This window comes from Erpetoichthys calabaricus, chromosome 6, assembly GCF_900747795.2.
Source record: "Erpetoichthys calabaricus chromosome 6, fErpCal1.3, whole genome shotgun sequence".
In the NCBI taxonomy this organism is placed as follows: Eukaryota; Metazoa; Chordata; class Cladistia; order Polypteriformes; family Polypteridae; genus Erpetoichthys; species Erpetoichthys calabaricus.
In genome coordinates, this window is record NC_041399.2 from 204,261,069 (window position 1) to 204,280,264 (window position 19,196).

Below are 19,196 nucleotides of genomic sequence, written 5' to 3' on the forward strand. Positions count from 1 at the left end.
ATTTATTAATACAGCACCATTATTAAAAAAACCACAAAGATTAAGTGCACAAGCTTATTAATTTTAAATAATGGTTTGCTTTATTTTAAATTGAACATTTTTGTAGTAGTAACGATTAACTAAAGAACTTCACGGCCAGCTAATGTGGCCGTTAGCAGTCTTCGACAATTAAAAATATTTTTAAAAGGCAACTGAATCTGAATTGTGGACAAGTGTAAATGCCATAACATGTTATGTTATAAAAATAATCAGTCACAATCAAAGCTTGCCTGTACAATGTGATAACTGAGGATGTAAAAACATCCATTAATTCAAGTGTTTGCTGTTCACTGCATAAACTTGGGTGAACAAGTGTCAAGTACTGCCCAAGTGTGCAGCATTTTAGTTAACGGTAAATGACAGTCGGAGCTCCAAAAAACCTCAGATTGTCAGGGCCAAAAGGCAACAAAAACGCTAATGAAGAAATGGCAATGAATGGACAAAAACAGAGCTAAGCAATAAATAGTTTTTCTAATATTCATTATTAATGGATAATAGCTAAGTGAATCAAAATGTATTTATAAAGGTACTAAGGGTATAAATGTACTTGCTTCGCTCGTCCCCCAAGCCTACGGTATGCGCCAACCACTTTGTGTCTCTGTCGCTTGCATTTCGAAGAGGGGGGCTGAACGCACTCCAAGGAGACGCGTTCGCTCCTCCGACACCCCCTCTTAAATGGTAATACTGTGGGAAACACACACATTTGTTTTACCTCCTTTTTGCTCAATCTGCTGCTGCGCCACGTGATCTGCATCTCACGCGGCACACTTCTGTCATATCACCTATTATATATATCTCTTTTTGCTTTTACCTTTTCATCAATATCACATTGAATTTTGATTCCGTGTATGGAATTACATTGTGACAACGCAACGGTATAACTGCCCGTGAGTGAATATCGTTTCTTTCTCCCTACAAGAAATGTGTCTGACATAACCACGCAGGACTTTTCCAAATCTCTTTGCATAAGCTCTGATGATCTGATATTTGTAGTTTTATTTTCAGCCAATATTAACACGGGCACTCTCACTCAATTTGCTATCCAACAACTATTTTTTTTTTTTAAATCAAATGAATTACATATTTTTCTTGAGTGCTCATTTAATTTCCACCATTTCATACTTCACAGACAAACCACTCCCAAAAGAAAAAATTGCTTTTTACTTTATACTTTATTTACAATTGAGGCTAGTCTGTAATCTTAAGTGTTGTTTTTACAGTACTGTTTGGATGTTATATTTTTAAAATGCAATGAACAGCACATGAATGCAGCCAAACACAGTTCTGTAATCAATGTATTCTTCAAAACAGCATATTACTATATAAATACAAAAAGGATTTATTTTTTTGCAAAAATTAAAAATCTGATGAAAACATACCTGTCATTTCTGTGAAATGCACCAAATTAAACACAGATATCAATGGCCTATTTAATCGACTTTCAGTAAAACTGCCAGTCCATGGACAGCTATGTTGTGCAGGAAAAAAAAATAACTGTACATATTATAGGAAACCAACAACCATTTTTAGATTTGACCAATTAAATTTAAAAAAAGCACAATTAGGACAACAAATTCAATTTTGAAACTGAGTAAGGTAAATACAACTCTCTAGTTTTTCTTCTTTTACAAAATTCAACTAAAAGAGAATGTAATACAATGAAGTACATACCCTAAATGTAATGCAACTACACATCATAAGTGGAAGGCATATGCTAAAATATCTGTACACTATACAGATAATTTGGTTAATTTAATATAGATGTAGCTTGTGTGTAAACATGGTCAGCACTAAAAAGATTTCACTGGCAAACAAAGAAAGAAAAACAAAAAGCTCAAGGATTTTGTTTTCCAAATACTTTGATTTGGTAGTGTTTTCCTAACATGCAAAAACTCCAGGAGGCATCATTCAAAAAAAAAAAAAAAAAAAAAGAAGGAATGCTTGATATTTTAAACATAATAATTCCACAGATTTAACATTTAAAAGTGAATATCAGAAAAGGAATCGGCAGGAAAGGAAGCAGAAGACAACATGCATTCAATAGAAAGCCAAGATGCTGTCCTCAAGAGCTTAAACTCTTTTGAATAATTATAATGTTAGAATCAGGAATACAAACATACTCTAACGGTTATTTCAGACAGCTTCTTAAGGATTATAGAGGAGCACGTTCTCAAGTATGCATTGCATTTAAACAAGGTGAGACACCTTTAAAATGATTAAAACAGCAGCAGTCCAATTCATGCAGTGCTCCATGGAAAAAAAAATTATGAAAGGAACATAAATGATTCTGGTTCGATATATTTGTGCTAGAGTATAAACGAGGCAATGACCACAACGGCAGATTAAAAAATAAAATGAAAATCTGCTGACAGGAAAAAAAAAAAAAAAAGACAGATGGTAATATGACGATGATCTGCAAAAGCAGAGGATGGATGCGTTTTTGTTTAGTCACTAGTATTTTTGCTACATAACTTGTGCCTGACATGCTCTGAACTATCCCTGTACAAAATGAATACTCTTGGATTGGATCGTTGCAATGTCAGGTCCGAATCACATGTCTGGTAAGCGGTGTTTTACCTTTTGTTACAAAAATGAATCACTGCTGTGATCTCTGAAAGTGTGCAAAGAGCAATGGCCCTATCAGATACTAAGAATACAGTTCATCAGCTGTTTTAAAAGGCCTTCAACATTCTACACGAGTGAACAGTATCCACCACAGCTTCCACCTGATCTTCCAGCTTCCTGGTCCGTCAGCCTTACTCCTCTGCTTGATGTTTCACTCTCCCATAAGCCGGGAGTCTGAATTATTTTCTCCACCAGTTCTTCAAATGCGCACTGTACACCATCACACGTTTTTGCACTTGCCTCTATAGACAGACATACAAAAGTACAAGTTATGTGAGGTATCTCAAAACAACACGACATAGAGCTACATGAAAGTGTGTCAAACATTCTAGCAGAAATAATTAACAGTGCAAAATGACAGAAGCTCCAGATTTTTCTTGACACAATGTTTTAAATAGAAGAAATACACAGAAGGAGGAAAACTGAAACATAACGCTTTCTTCAAAATGTTTTGTCTTTATGAAATGTGATCATTTTAATGTTGATTATAATAATGTGGTGAAAGGCAGCTGCAATTATGATCATTGGCAGGATTCAAAATGTCAAACATAACTGTTCTCAATTTCAAGGTTTTATGACCCGGGATATAGTTTTTCCATAAACATCTTGGTGCATTCTGTTCAGCAACAAAAATGAAATATTACCATAATAATTCCAAAATTGCTACATATTTTTGTAAACTAATGAAGAGAATCTTGGCATATTTAGGTATATTTAATACCTACACAAGTACAAATGCACACAAATCACAAACAGTATGAAAGCTTTGTATCTGTAAAGATAAATTAAAACTCCTAAGGAAGGCAAAGCCACTTTATGTTCTCCAAATTTTGAATGAACTACCCGCCAAAGTGCATGATGCCCCTTTGCCTTCAGAATACAAGAACATAAATTATCTGACCAATGAGAGGAGTCCATTCAGGTCATCAACCTGATTAGGTCAGCTAAGCTGTTCCAATATCTCATCGAGATACTTAAAAAAACAAAAAGTTGTCCAAGTTTCCGCTTCAACTGTATGACTCAACCATTTGTTCCAGATTTCCAGCACACACGGTGTGAAGAAGTGCTTCCTGTCTTTAGTTTAATTACACTTCCCCATAATTTCTACTGCAGTCCTGGAGTATGTGATTAGCTACTTAACTGAAAAAATCTGCTGGATCAGCTTTATGAATAGCTTTGAAATTTTCAAAGACTCTGATTAGGTCCCTACACGACTCTCTCTGCTCAGTACCTAAGAAATTCTGTTCCCTAAGCCTGTCAAGAGCAGGACATGCCCTTGAGTGCCGGGATGCACTTGATTTGTTCTCCTAACTGCACAGCTTCTAGGGTTATTATCATTTTTGTAGCATGGTGACCAGTACATATGCACAGATTACACTTTATGTTCCATCCTACAAGCTTCATTTCATGTAAATAATACAAACTCTAATGTCTACATCTTAGAATGTAAAGGCTGAATGAAGTGTCCTACGTCAAAGATTGCATTCACAATCAACATTACCTGCATGATTAAAAAGAAATTAAGCAAATTGCAAGGGAAGGATTTCAATAAAAAAACTATTTATGAAAATGGCATGGTGGTTGATGCTACGGATACCTATTTGCTTCCACATGTACTCTATATACTAGAAAAGTTCTATAAAAACTCTGGGTTTCAAGATTAACCCTTTCGGCCCTGACAGCCTATTACTAGTACATAAATATACAGCTGTTTTTGTAAAGCACAGGTACGTTTGCAGCCGTTTGAACCGGGTGTGCTACTATTAGTGCAGACTGGAGAGACTGGCATAAAGTCCGTGAATATGGACACTTCCGTACTATATGCACCACATAATAAGTAGCTCCACTTTCAGATTTATTTCCTCAAGAAGACTGAATTATTTGGCAGCTATTGCATAATAATAGTGATAATTGTTTTTCTTTTTTCATTTTTGAGCTTCCTAGACACCCCAAAAGGAAGAATGTCTCACAAAATAATTTTTCCCATAAAAACAGAAAATCCAGGGCCGAAAAGGTTTAACATCAAGACAAAAACGAGTATATTATTTCTGATGAATAGCCTTGCAAATCAGTAAGAATTACAACAGTGCTATTTAATTGTTTCATTGCAGTTCACAAATCTATGAATGACAATTACAACTTAAATATCAATTCAAGTTTAGCTTAAGCAGCCAGGTGAAATCTTTAAATCTCACATGTGCTGGGAGAGTTACCATGGTTAAAATGAATTGCTTTCATTTTTTAATCTTTTTCAGTGAATTTTAATATGTATAAATAAATCCTATTAAAACAAGAAAATGGATACAATGGTTATTTCATTTTTTTGAAATGGCTAGTGTCCATAAAAAACAAAAACAAAATAACTGTAGGGGTCTAAAGCAGCAGTAGTTATTGTGCTATGCAACTTTCAATTCTACTATTGAATTGTGAATACAAGTATTGTAAGACTATGGAAGCAATCAGAAAGAAATTAATTTGTAACAGCTTGTTTAGCTGTGGAGAGGAATGTCTGCGCAAATTCTTCCCTGAATGCTCTGCTCTATACACCAATTATCGCTGATTACTGCCAACGCAGAAAGAAAATGATTTAACAGTCTCTTGTAATAAGATAGTAGACAGTTCAAAGCTGAGGTGATCCTGTCACATGCACTCTAAACTAAACAACATTTAACATACGGGACTTAATATGAAAAAAAGACTGTCTGACCAACTGATAAATGCATACTTCCACACGTCCTAACAGTTCATGTTTTACTTTTGCCCTTATCATTACAAAAAGGTATTAAAGTGCTTTTTCAGGGGGATAAAAAAAATAATTACATTGAACCATAACTTACCTATAAAAAGCATAGAATGTTTCCTTGCAAACTTAAGACCCTCATTTCGATCCATTTCTCGGTTTTCCTGCAGGGGAGAAAAAAAAATAAATGTTTTATAATCTGACATCTTGTTAAGCTTTAGTTAGGGAAGATTTGAAGAAAAAAAATCTACTGAAGATGCATTAACTTTAGGTATAACAACACACTGCCTATTTATAATGAAGACATTTTTGCAATTTAGAACAGAAAGCCAATACCTAAAGTTGCTCTTCAAAAAAGTTTACACCGTATATACTCACATATAAGTCTGGTATTGAAACCCGAAAAATCAATCATAAAAATCAGACCCTGACTTGTACACCCATTCAAAAATGCGACACTTAATCCTCCAATCTCGCATCAGTTTCTCAGATGAATTGAAGTTTGTTGCAGCAGTGCAGTTACCAATTTCTTTCGCTATTTCAACAACGTTTAATTTAAAACCAGCTTCATATTTTCTTCTGATCGAACGCTCCATCGTAGATAAGGGATGCTCTTGCGATAAAGGTGTATGAGGGTGTGAGATACAAAAAACACTAAACAGTGCAAACGTCGCTTCAGAATAGTTTGGGTATTACAGTGTGGTCACGTAGGCACGAGAGAGAGAGGTTAGGAGCACGGATTGATACAGCGCATTGCCGCACCCATGTAGAAAAAAAAAAACCAGTGTGCTCCGTGGTTACTTTCTCAGGTGGGCGTTAGCATATCATAATCCCTTGGACCAATAGTGTGAAGTTTTCTGCTTTCGACTTATACGACCAAAATTATAAAATATCAGAAATTATACTGTAAAATCAAGTTTCTACTTATTACTGTATATACTCACGGATTAGAATTTTCTTACCTTATCAATTTTATTCCCAACTAACATTTTGACAAGGTCATTCCTTGTACAGTATGTCTCTAGTTCGTTTAACCAGTTATCTAGCTTGGCAAAAGTATCTCTTCTCGTCACATCATATACTGGAAAAAATACAGATAAGAAATAGTTATAAATGTAAGCATTAAAGCACATTACATAAAACTATTACTATATAAAAGTAAATATACAACAGTCAATTATCTAAACCTTCAGGCAATAACATTAACTATTATTGTTGCCTTACCCAAGATTACACCTTGTGCTCCTCGATAGTAACTAGGTGTTAGAGTTCTGAATCTCTCCTGCCCAGCAGTGTCCTAAAATTAAAAAACAATTTTAGGCTAAAACAAAAAAGTATCGAGTATACAAAATGATGTATTACAATAAAGTGCAATACCACCACCTACTGGTTTGGAGCAATAAAAGCCAAAAATTATTTTACATATTTTTTTTTTCTATGCTCACACTTTACACATTCTGAAAAGCAACTATAACGGATAATGTCTTTTATCTTGGAAAATCTCTCATGAAAATGAAATTAAACTCCGTCATCCTGAAATTTAAAAGTAACAAAGAACCTACCCATATTGCAAGCTTTGCTTTGTTTCCATCAACTGAAATAGTCTTCACCTTAAAGTCAACACCTGAGAGGAAACAAAATTTTAGATTTTGATTTTTTTTTTTTTTTTTTGCAAATAGTTCTCACATGCATATTAATGGTTATGACAAAACATAATTTATAAAAGAAATACCCAAATGTGGAAGAGATGAAAATCAATACAGCAGTTTAACTGGACAGGAACAGGTGTGTCTTAAAACATGATGAAAACATTTCTTAACTATTTAATAATAACGACAAGGTAAAACATATTATATATATATATATATATATATATATATATATATATAAAAGGGTTAGAAAAGAATAACTTAATTCCAAAACCTGCATACTCAAATTCAGAGCACAACAAGAAAAAAAAACTATATTTATATTTAAAAGGCATTTTATCTTATTCCAATTACAAGGGAATAATACATACTCATATACACAAAAACACCCCCCGTGACAAAACAGGAAATTCAATTTAAAGCACACACACACAAACACAAACACATATTTAGATGTAATTTTGGCTGCAAACAGCAGTACTCCAAGGGGTCTCTTTATAAAAGGCCAGACACTATCTGAAGTATTACAGCAGATTATCCATCAAAACATTTACACTACGAAAAAAGGCGTGGCTGATTTGTGAAGAGGTGCACAAGACACAAAGGAAAAATAAAGACAATAACAAATAAATCAGCCAATAGCAGTAAAAAAAACTTAACCTTACAGGTAGAATTGTAAAGCAAGCAATCATGTGGAAAAGCTCCTCAAATGTCTCCAAAAATAAATATCTTCTGAAATGACACCCATCCTAGCTTTGCTATAAACAAATTGAAGGTTTCTAACCTATTCTGGATACATCTTAAGAAGCAAGGGGCTTAATGCTTTACCTCTAGTAGGGAGGAGTATTTTCTGCCTTGCTCCTTCATGTTCAGCAACTACAGTGGTTTTGTCCTAAGTATTTGTTAGAACACATGCAGAGCAGCAAGAAAACCTGCTCTTTCCACCCAACACTTTCTGCCATCCTGTCCAACTTCTTTTTTATTACCTCTGGATTCTTCCTTATCTTAGGTCACCACTAGAGCTGTGGAGTCAAAGCTATAACTCTAAATGTAAATTGTAATATAAGATGTTAAAATTCCTATTTCACATATACTAATTCAAATTCTAGCCTTTTAAAAAAAATATAACCTCTTTTTTAATTTTGTAAGTTTTGTCTTTTGTTTATTGTTATTCAATGTTTGTAACTCCTTTAATAAATAATATAAAAAAAACACAATGGCATCTCTATAAAATTAAAAGCCAAACTTTAACAGGTTAGAGTGCTAAAAAGTAGCCTGATGATTAACGCTGCTGTATATCCTTTTGTGGTGTAGTGGGTCCACAGCTCAAGTTAACAGGGCCACTTTTTAAATAAATAATTGCCACACTCGCGGCTTAGCGAGGGGGCATGGTGTGTGTGGCGGATCAGTTCCCGGGGAATTCGTGATGCGGGTGAACCTCGCTTAAGTGCACAGATGAGGAGTCGTCCGCATCCGTAATTGTTCCCAGGAGCAGCTGATTGCCACGGCTGATCCACATCCCTGTCATATACAGTGGTGTGAAAAACTATTTGCCCCCTTCCTGATTTCTTATTCTTTTGCATGTTTGTCACACAAAATGTTTCTGATCATCAAACACATTTAACCATTAGTCAAATATAACACAAGTAAACACAAAATACAGTTTTTAAATGATGGTGTTTATTATTTAGGGAGAAAAAAAATCCAAACCTACATGGCCCTGTGTGAAAAAGTAATTGCCCCCTTGTTAAAAAATAACCTAACTGTGGTGTATCACACCTGAGTTCAATTTCCGTAGCCACCCCCAGGCCTGATTACTGCCACACCTGTTTCAATCAAGAAATCACTTAAATAGGAGCTGCCTGACACAGAGAAGTAGACCAAAAGCACCTCAAAAGCTAGACATCATGCCAAGATCCAAAGAAATTCAGGAACAAATGAGAACAGAAGTAATTGAGATCTATCAGTCTGGTAAAGGTTATAAAGCCATTTCTAAAGCTTTGGGACTCCAGCGAACCACAGTGAGAGCCATTATCCACAAATGGCAAAAACATGGAACAGTGGTGAACCTTCCCAGGAGTGGCCGGCCGACCAAAATTACCCCAAGAGCGCAGAGACGACTCATCCGAGAGGTCACAAAAGACCCCAGGACAACGTCTAAAGAACTGCAGGCCTCACTTGCCTCAATTAAGGTCAGTGTTCACGACTCCACCATAAGAAAGAGACTGGGCAAAAACGGCCTGCATGGCAGATGTCCAAGACGCAAACCACTGTTAAGCAAAAAGAACATTAGGGCTCGTCTCAATTTTGCTAAGAAACATCTCAATGATTGCCAAGACTTTTGGGAAAATACCTTGTGGACTGATGAGACAAAAGTTGAACTTTTTGGAAGGCAAATGTCCCGTTACATCTGGCGTAAAAGGAACACAGCATTTCAGAAAAAGAACATCATACCAACAGTAAAATATGGTGGTGGTAGTGTGATGGTCTGGGGTTGTTTTGCTGCTTCAGGACCTGGAAGGCTTGCTGTGATAGATGGAACCATGAATTCTACTGTCTACCAAAAAATCCTGAAGGAGAATGTCCGGCCATCTGTTCGTCAACTCAAGCTGAAGCGATCTTGGGTGCTGCAACAGGACAATGACCCAAAACACACCAGCAAATCCACCTCTGAATGGCTGAAGAAAAACAAAATGAAGACTTTGGAGTGGCCTAGTCAAAGTCCTGACCTGAATCCAATTGAGATGCTATGGCATGACCTTAAAAAGGCGGTTCATGCTAGAAAACCCTCAAATAAAGCTGAATTACAACAATTTTGCAAAGATGAGTGGGCCAAAATTCCTCCAGAGCGCTGTAATAGACTCATTGCAAGTTATCGCAAACGCTTGATTGCAGTTATTGCTGCTAAGGGTGGCCCAACCAGTTATTAGGTTCAGGGGGCAATTACTTTTTCACACAGGGCCATATAGGTTTGGATTTTTTTTTCTCCCTAAATAATAAAAACCACCATTTACAAACTGCATTTTGTGTTTACTTGTGTTATATTTGACTAATGGTTAAATGTGTTTGATGATCAGAAACATTTTGTGTGACAAACATGCAAAAGAATAAGAAATCAGGAAGGGGGCAAATAGTTTTTCACACCACTGTATAGAAGCGTGAGGCGGTTAGTAGGAGAGGAAAAAGAAAAGAAAGAGACGGAGGTTGCAGGGAAGAAGGTGACAGGAAGCAGGGAAAGGATAGCCAGTGCGAGAGAGAGAGCAGGCTCGATGGAGCAAAGGCAGGCAGCTGGGAGGTGAGACCCTGCAGTTGAGTGTTTGACCAACACTCTGGGGCTGAAGAAAGCGGTCACTCCAGCTGAGCGATCACAGAGCTGGAGTGACTGGTATTGAAGACGACTGGCCGTCGAAAGGCAGTGGCAGTCGTGGAGGCTTTGGGCTGGTTTAGCCCCAGTGTGAGCGCCCTGGGCGCTGGGGAAAGAACCCTAGTCTCGGTCAGGATGGAGCCCGACGTAGCCAGGGATCGAAGGGCTACTGGACCAGTGTGGAAGGCAGCTGCACCTGTAGGTAGGGCGACTCCCCTGTAGCGAAGTCCGATGGGAGAAGCAGGGTAGCCGCCAGGTAGAAAGAAAAAGGCACCGTGCTTTGGATTTTAAGAGACTGCTTCCAGCCATTGTTTTAACCTTGTTGTTTTTAAAAGATTTTTTTCTATTGGATTTTAACCTCCACCTTTCACCCATTTTAATGGATTATTTATTTGAAGACTTTTGAATACACTGCACTATTTATTTGGACACTACTTTAATTTTTGTTGTTTTAAATAAAAGCAGTTTTTGCACCATCCCCTTGCTATGTTGTGCCTCACTGCCTAGCTCATCAGTGACATTGTCGACAGTGTCGGGTTCAGGGCACCCGGAAGGACGATGGGAGCGTGGAGCGAACCCGCATCGTCACACCTTCATGTTGTGTGCTTTCAGTCAACACAGTAAATACACTATCATTAAAACATTTAGGGTCACCTAGACGTTTTCATGGTTTTGATAGAAATGGATACCTTTTATTGATTGATTTTATTTATTGATTATGATTAAAGTGATTTAAAAATATAGGCATTACTAGTGTGTATAATGGCCATTAATTCTTGAAAGGACTGATTTTTAATCGACCATTCGCATATTGCTTCAAAGTCCCATTTTCAGCAGCCATTTCTTTAGTGTCCTAATGGTAAACTCCCTTAGCTTATACTTAGTCATTTTAATTGCTAATTAGTTATTAGCAAAACCTTTCTAATTGCATTAGCACCACTGAAACCTCTTATTCTGTTCATTTGGGGTGCAAGTTACTTGCATTCCTAAAGTTCATTTCAGTGTTCAAAAATCAGCTTTCTCAAAAAATGTGTTTGTCTATATTTAGTGGGGTTTTTTTTTTGAGAATGAAAGCTATTCCATGTGACAAATTGCCAATAAACTGAACATTTAATACAAAATTGTCTATTACTGTCTTGAGAGAAGAGGGTAAATTGGATCTAATGAGTATAGAAAAAGAGGGTGAATACCGAGATGGACAGCTGCATAGGAGGAGAAGGACATCAAAATCTGCAGTTTGAGAAACAAACGCTCTACTGGTCCTGAATGGACTTTTTCTTTAAATAAAGGCCAAATACCAGTGTCATTAGCAACAGGGAAAACAATCTGTATATGTCCAAACTAGTCTTTACATTGTCAATATGATCTGGTATTTGATTTTAAAAACCTAACAGACCTGAGCAAAAAGTTAGAAATTTGTAGGCTTGGATGGACAAAAGGGATGGAATGAATAGTATCCGACATAATGCGTAGTCACAAAGAGAGGCAGGAAGCTGGCATGAGATTCCACCAAGGAAGGAGAAATGGATGGACTAGTGTCTTGGCGGGATTGGACAGAAAGCCCTTTTCTGGCCGGGAAACCAGTATAATGGTTAGATAGGTGGAGATAACTTTCCAAGGCAGTACACTTCCCCAGTTGGCTGATGGCAGTATTCCTGGGCCAGGGCACCGATACAGTGCATCCGGAAAGTATTCACAGCGCATCACTTTTTTTCACATTTTGTTATGTTACAGTCTTATTCCAAAATGGATTAGATTCATTTTTTTCCTCAGAATTCTACACACAACACCCCATAATGACAACGTGAAAAAAGTTTACTTGAGGTTTTTGCAAATTTATTAAAAATAAAAAAATGGAGAAATCCCATGTACATAAGTATTCACAGCCTTTGCTCAATACTTTGTCAATGCACCTTTGGCAGCAAATACAGCCTCAAGTCTTGATGAATATGATGCCACAAGCTTGGCACACCTATCATTGGCCAGTTTCGCCCATTCCTCTTTGCAGCACCTCTCAAGCTCCATCAGGTTGGATGGGAAGCGTCGGTGCACAGCCATTTTAAGATCTCTCCAGAGATGTTCAATCGGATTCAAGTCTGGGCTCTGGCTGGGCCACTCAAGGACATTCACAGAGTTGTCCTGAAGCCACTCCTTTGATATCTTGGCTGTGTGCTTAGGGTCGTTGTCCTGCTGAAAGATGAACCGTCGCCCCAGTCTGAGGTCAGGAGCGCTCTGGAGCAGGTTTTCATCCAGGATGTCTCTGTACATTGCTGCAGTCATCTTTCCCTTTATCCTGACTAGTCTCCCAGTCCCTGCCGCTGAAAAACATCCTCACAGCATGATGCTGCCACCACCATGCTTCACTGTAGGGATGGTATTGGCCTGGTGATGAGCGGTGCCAGGTTTCCTCCAAACGTGACGCCTGGCATTCACACCAAAGAGTTCAATCTTTGTCTCATCAGACCAGAGAATTTTCTTTCTCATGGTCTGAGAGTTCTTCAGGTGCCTTTTGGCAAACTCCAGGCGGGCTGCCATGTGCCTTTTACTAAGGAGTGGCTTCCGTCTGGCCACTCTACCATACAGGCCTGATTGGTGGATTGCTGCAGAGATGGTTGTCCTTCTGGAAGGTTCTCCTCTCTCCACAGAGGACCTCTGGAGCTCTGATAGAGTGACCAACGGGTTCTTGGTCACCTCCCTGACTAAGGCCCTTCTCCCCTGATCGCTCAGTTTAGATGGCTGGCCAGCTCTAGGAAGAGTCCTGGTGGTTTCGAACATCTTCCACTTATGGATGATGGAGGCCACTGTGCTCATTGGTACCTTCAAAGCAGCAGAAATTTTTCTGTAACCTTCCCCAGATTTGTGCCTCGAGACAATCCTGTCTCGGAGGTCTACAGACAATTCCTTTGACTTCATGCTTGGTTTGTGCTCTGACATGAACTGTCAACTGTGGGACCTTATATATACAGGTATGTGCCTTTCCAAATCATGTCCAACCAACTGAATTTACCACAGGTGGACTCCAATTAAGCTTCAGATACATCTCAAAGATGATCAGGGGAAACAGGATGCACCTGAGCTCAATTTTGAGCTTCATGGCAAAGGCTGTGAATACTTACGTACATGTGCTTTCTCAATTTTTTTATTTTTAATAAATTTGCAAAAATCTCAAGTAAACTTTTTTCACGTTGTCATTATGGGGTGTTGTGTGTAGAATTCTGAGGAAAAAAATTTATTTAATCCATTTTGGAATAAAGCTGCAACGTAACAAAATGTGGAAAATGTGATGCGCTGTGAATACTTTCCAGATGCACTGTATACAGTACATCCCACTGGGCAGATATGCTGGTTATCATGGGTGCCACCAGGGAGAGCTGCACGGATTGCTGCCTCTGTTTGAAGGAGTTCCCACCTGACCTAGAATTGCTACCTCAGTGCAATATCCTGGCACCGGAAGTACTTCTGGGACCTGTATAAATGGGGCCTTCTCATCCTTACATAGAGACGTGGCCAAATTTGGAAAATGACACAAATACTCATTTTCACAAAGTTTTCTGCCTGGGTTTTAATGATGGCAATTTGCATATATTCCAGAATGTTATAAAGAGTGATCAGATGAATTGCAATTAATTGCAAAGTCCCTTGTTGCAATGAAAATTAACTTAATCCCAAAAAACCCATTTCCACTGCTGTTGTGAAGAAGGCTTCAGGGAGCCCAAACAAGTCCAGCAAGTGCCAGGACAATCTCCCTAAAGTGGATTCAGCTGTGGGCACCACCAGGGCAGAGCTTGCTCAGGAATGGCAGCAGGCAGGTGTGAGTGAGGCGAAGACTTTTGGAGGATGGCCTGGTGGGTGTCAAGAAGGGCAGCAAAGAAGCCAAGAAAAACATCAAGGACAGACTGATATTCTGCAAAAGGTACAGGGATTGGACTGCTGGCATCAAGTCATTTTCTCTAATGAATCCCCTTCTGGCTGTTTGGGGCATCTGGAAAAAAGAAAAGGTGAGCGCTACCATCTGTGCTCTGCCATGCCAACAGTAAAGCATCCTGAGACCATTCATGTCACATGGGGTTTCTTCTCAGCCAAGGGAGTGGGATCACCCACAATTTTGCATAAGAACACAGCCATAAATAAAGAATGGGACCAAAACATCCTCCAGAGCAACTTCTCCCAACCATCCAAGAACAGTTTTCCAGCATGATGGAGCACCAGGCCATAAGGCAAAAGTGAGAACTAAGTGGCTCAGGGAACAAAACATTGAAATTTTGGATCCATGGCCAGGAACCTCCCCAGACCTTAATCCCATTGAGAACTTGGGGTCAATCCTCAAGAGGTGGGTGGACAAACAAAAACACACCAATTCTGACAAACTCCAAGCATTGATTCTGCAAGAATGGGCTGCCATCAGTCAGGATTTGGCCCAGGAGCTGATTGCCAGCATGCCACGGCGAATTGCAGAGGTCTTGAAAAAGAAAGAAGGGCCAACACTGCAAATATTGACTCTGCGCATAAACTTCATGTAATTGTCAATAAAAGCCTTTGAAACTTATGAAATGCTTGTAATTCTACTTCAGTGTATCATAGAAACATCTGAGAAAAAGATCTAAAAACACAGAGGCAACAAACTTTGTGAAAAACAATATTTGTATGTTTCTCAAAACTTTTGACCACAACAAAAAAAAAAAAAAAATCCTAGATAGTAATTGGAAAATAAAGCAGTAATACAGTTAATTCAACTTGACTTACCAATAGTAGCTGCGAGTTCTGGATCAAACGTATCATCTGTGAATCTCAGAAGAAGACTGCAAACAAGAAAATATTTGTTTTGTGCGTCAGACAAAGGATCGCCCTGATTGCACTCAATACAAAAATACTCCAGTGAAATTTAGATACAGTTAGGATGGTCATATACACAAACATACGTACTGCAAAAAATGATGAGGTTAATAACAGAAAATGTAAAAAAAAAAAAAAATCAAACAACACAATTAAGATAGAATACAGTGATCCCTCGCTATATCGCGCTTCGCCTTTCGCGGCTTCACTCCATCACGGATTTTATATGTAAGCATATTTAAATATATATCGCAGATTTTTTGCTGGTTCGCGGATTTCTGCTTAATTTCTGGTACATGCTTCCTCAGTTGGTTTGCCCAGTTGATTTCATACAAGGGACGCTATTGGCAGATGGCTGAGAAGCTAGATTGCTTACTTTTCTCTCTCTCTTGCGCTGACTATCTGTGATCCTGACGTATGGGGATTGAGCAGGGGGGCTGTTCGCACACCTAGACGATACGGACGCTCGTCTAAAAATGCTGAAAGATTATCTTCACGTTGCTATCTTTTGTGCAGCTGCTTCCTGAAACGACATGCTGCACAGTGCTTCGCATACTTAAAAGCTCGAAGGGCACGTATTGATTTTTGACTGAAAAACAAACTCTGTCTCTGTGTGTGTGTGTGTGTGTGTGTGTGTCTCTCTCTCTCTCTCTCTCCCTGCTCCTGACGGAGGGGGTGTGAGCTGCCGCCTTCAACAGCTTTGTGCCGCGGTGCTTCGCATACTTAAAAGCCAAATAGTTCTATTGATTTGTGTTTTAGTTTGGGAAAATGGTTCCAAGGTTTTAAGAGAAAATAAGCAGGCAGGAATCAGAGAGGAAAGGTCCAATACTTCAATTGTGTTTACTTGTTCAAATATAATATCAGTTACATACAATATAATAGCAATATACATGCAGATATAGGAATTGTACTATTGACTTACAGTAATATATATAAAGATATATGATTTATACTATTAACTTACAGTAATACAGATATGTGAATTATACTATACTTACAGTAATATCAAAAGACCCAGAGCCATCATCCTAGACCAGTAGACTGAGGGAGCCCGCGTGTCAGTCTCGTCAGAGGATCAACTCGTGAGCCTGGTCCAATACCGGGCGGTGTGCACGTTCCCCACGGTTGAGCTTCCGAAGAAACTGAGGGCGGAACCTTCCCTTATATACTAATTGAGTGTCCTTACCCAAAATGGCTTACGTGTAAGCAGTGTATACAGAAGTGATCAGTTTCAGCACACACCCTTCCACGGGACGCAGTATTGTTTTTCTTCTACTTGGCCCTCACTGAGATGGTGCCTAGTATCAGAAGACACACAATAACAAGCGTTGCTTGCAATGAAGCCCCTCGAAGTGAAAAACAAGTACATGGCCTTGACTGTATTCCCATAACATTCTGAAACTCTTTATGAGAAGCAAGTTTTTGCACATTCTTTCGCTATCATCCCAAACATTCCAATCTTTGTAGCTGGTTTTGCACTGAAGCGACCAACCCCCCCCCCCCCTCTTACTCCTTTATTTCATCCCTTCTCCTGTTACAGAGAAAACCTTTTTTATTACAATTTGTTTGCTAGAGATTGTTTTCTCTATCTATGTGATATTCTGTGCTCCTGACACGCACTCCTTTGAAGAGGAAGATATGTTTGCATTCTTTTAATTGTGAGACAGAACTGTCATCTCTGTCTTGTCATGGAGCACATTTTAAACTTTTGAAAAAGAGACAAATGTTTGTTTGCAGTGTTTGAATAACGTTCCTGTCTCTCTACAACCTCCTGTGTTTCTGTGCAAATCTGTGACCCAAGCATGACAATATAAAAATAACCATATAAACATATGGTTTCTACTTCGCGGATTTTCTTATTTCGCGGGTGGCTCTGGAACGCAACCCCCGCGATGGAGGAGGGATTACTGTATCAAGTAAAAGCAACAACTAAAACATGTTTTGGGCCGCCACTTCAAACATACCCAGAGAGCCAGTGTCACAAACATTTTTAACAATACTGTTTCACAGTAGCTGCCTCTACAGTTACCTTGTGCTTAATCCTTACAAATTTTAATACTCCAGCACCTGAGGATCTAAGGGTGCAAGATGGAATATATTATGCTATACATTCTGTAAAGTAATTTAGTGGGGGGACAGGGGGGATACTTTGGGACAAAATTACATATGCAAGTAAGTAAATGCATTGTGAAATGTTACAATCTTTATATATAATACGCTACCGTGGCTGTCCATTTGTCTATCCAGAATTTTAAATCACCTGTAGCTCGCAAACTGTTTGACCTACTGACCTGAAATTTGGTACACAAATACTACGTGACCTCTACTATCCACTTTCGAGGTAATGATTGACCTCCAAGGTTATTCCTCTTTTTTTTTTTTTTTTATTTTATTGTAGAATCAACTCTCATCGGCAGCCAGCAGGGCGACTGTGCGGCGCATGCATACGGGCGCCGTTCTCATCCCTACCACCTACGCCGTCACTTCCCCAACCTCTTCATATCTTAAATCATTCTTGAGGCAGATTGAAGACTTGAGTGACAGCTTAAGTGAAAAATGAAAGAAAACGTACTAAGTAATTGCAACACAAACACTGACTTAAATCAGATTTAATGAGAAAAGATGCCGACGGAAGATGAGAAGAAGCGGACCGCTAGGGTGGAGAAAAGAAGAGCTGCTCAGGAAGCTGCAAGTGCATCAACCTCTGAGCAAACGAATGATAAATGTACAGAGAAAGAGGATGAAAACTAGGAATGTTCAAGTCAAGTGTATTCACTGCACATTATCGTGCAGTCCGCTGTTACTGGTGAATAAATAATACAATAATTAAAAGGCTTTAAGTACTTATACAGCAGACAACTAAAAGAAATGTATCCATATCCAAACACTTTCAGTGCCACAAAAAAGCTGGCAGTGTACTGTTTTACCACTACCTAGTGTGTTATTTCTTAACACCTAATTAACTGTAATCACTTATGATCTTCAAGCAGTTCACTTGCCATTTATATACAGAGATTCATAAAGGAATACTCCACCCAAAAAGCATATACTTTTCTAACTGATACTTATCCCATGTGAGTAATAAAAGCCAAGAAAAACTTCATCTCAGGTTTTCATAGTGAAAGTTAAATATTGACTATTCAAACTTAACAAGGTCAACAGGTGACCAATGCTATACAGTGCCAACTGAAGTGAAAAATGTCCATTGAAGAAAGAAAGAAAAAAAAAAAAAAAAAAACTATCACCAAACTCGTGTTGCATAATCCATATGTCCGATATCAATCTGTACAGTCAAAGCATGTAAAATCTGTGCATTTTCTGAAAAATATTAACAGCTACTTGCTGAAAAAAACATAATTGGAAGTAAACAGGGAAGTAATCATTCCCACAATGGTGTGTGTTTGAAACTCACAGTAGTTAAAACTCTAAAGCTCAATGTAAATATATATTGCAGTGCACAGACATGTCTATTGTAAAAAGCAACACAAAACTATCAGGTGAGAGTCTAAAGATATAAAGATATGCTTATATAAACACAGGATTTTGGCTTTAAACCTTCTATGTAAATACAGTATTACTGCCAAAGTAAATTGAAAAAAAAATTCCAATGGACTACAAAACCCAACTTCAGTATACAGTTCATATGATTCCAAGAACAAAAAAAACTGCATGCATTTGATTTAGAGGGAAAGAAGTTCAACTACAATACCATTAAGAACAAAACAAAAAAAAATGTTTTTAAATGATCAAGAAGGAAATTTGCTAAAAGCTATTAAACTGATGGTTAAGTAAAATGGTAGGTTTTTCTTAAATATGATTGCAACACACAATAAATTATTCCTATCATCAATAAGAACCCCTGATGTACATTGCAGATGCTACTTCCATGAAGTAATTGTATCTTTAGTGACAATGTTCAAACATTAAACTTTCATGAGAATAAACT

At 38.2% G+C, this 19,196-nt stretch overlaps 1 protein-coding gene across 1 annotated transcript in view; it reads right to left on the reverse strand.

Annotated features, from left to right (window-relative positions):
• Window positions 1–1,192: 1,192 nt before the first annotated feature.
• Window positions 1,193–19,196, reverse strand: part of rab18a (RAB18A, member RAS oncogene family) — a 32,601-nt gene continuing 14,597 nt past the window's right edge. The window contains exons 2-7 of the mRNA XM_028804350.2: window positions 15,161–15,216; window positions 6,967–7,028; window positions 6,629–6,701; window positions 6,367–6,485; window positions 5,502–5,568; window positions 1,193–2,906 (exon numbers count right to left, since the gene is read on the reverse strand). Coding sequence (XP_028660183.1) covers window positions 2,731–2,906; window positions 5,502–5,568; window positions 6,367–6,485; window positions 6,629–6,701; window positions 6,967–7,028; window positions 15,161–15,216 — 553 coding nt within the window. The 3' untranslated portion in view covers window positions 1,193–2,730. The remainder of the gene's footprint in view (window positions 2,907–5,501; window positions 5,569–6,366; window positions 6,486–6,628; window positions 6,702–6,966; window positions 7,029–15,160; window positions 15,217–19,196) is intronic.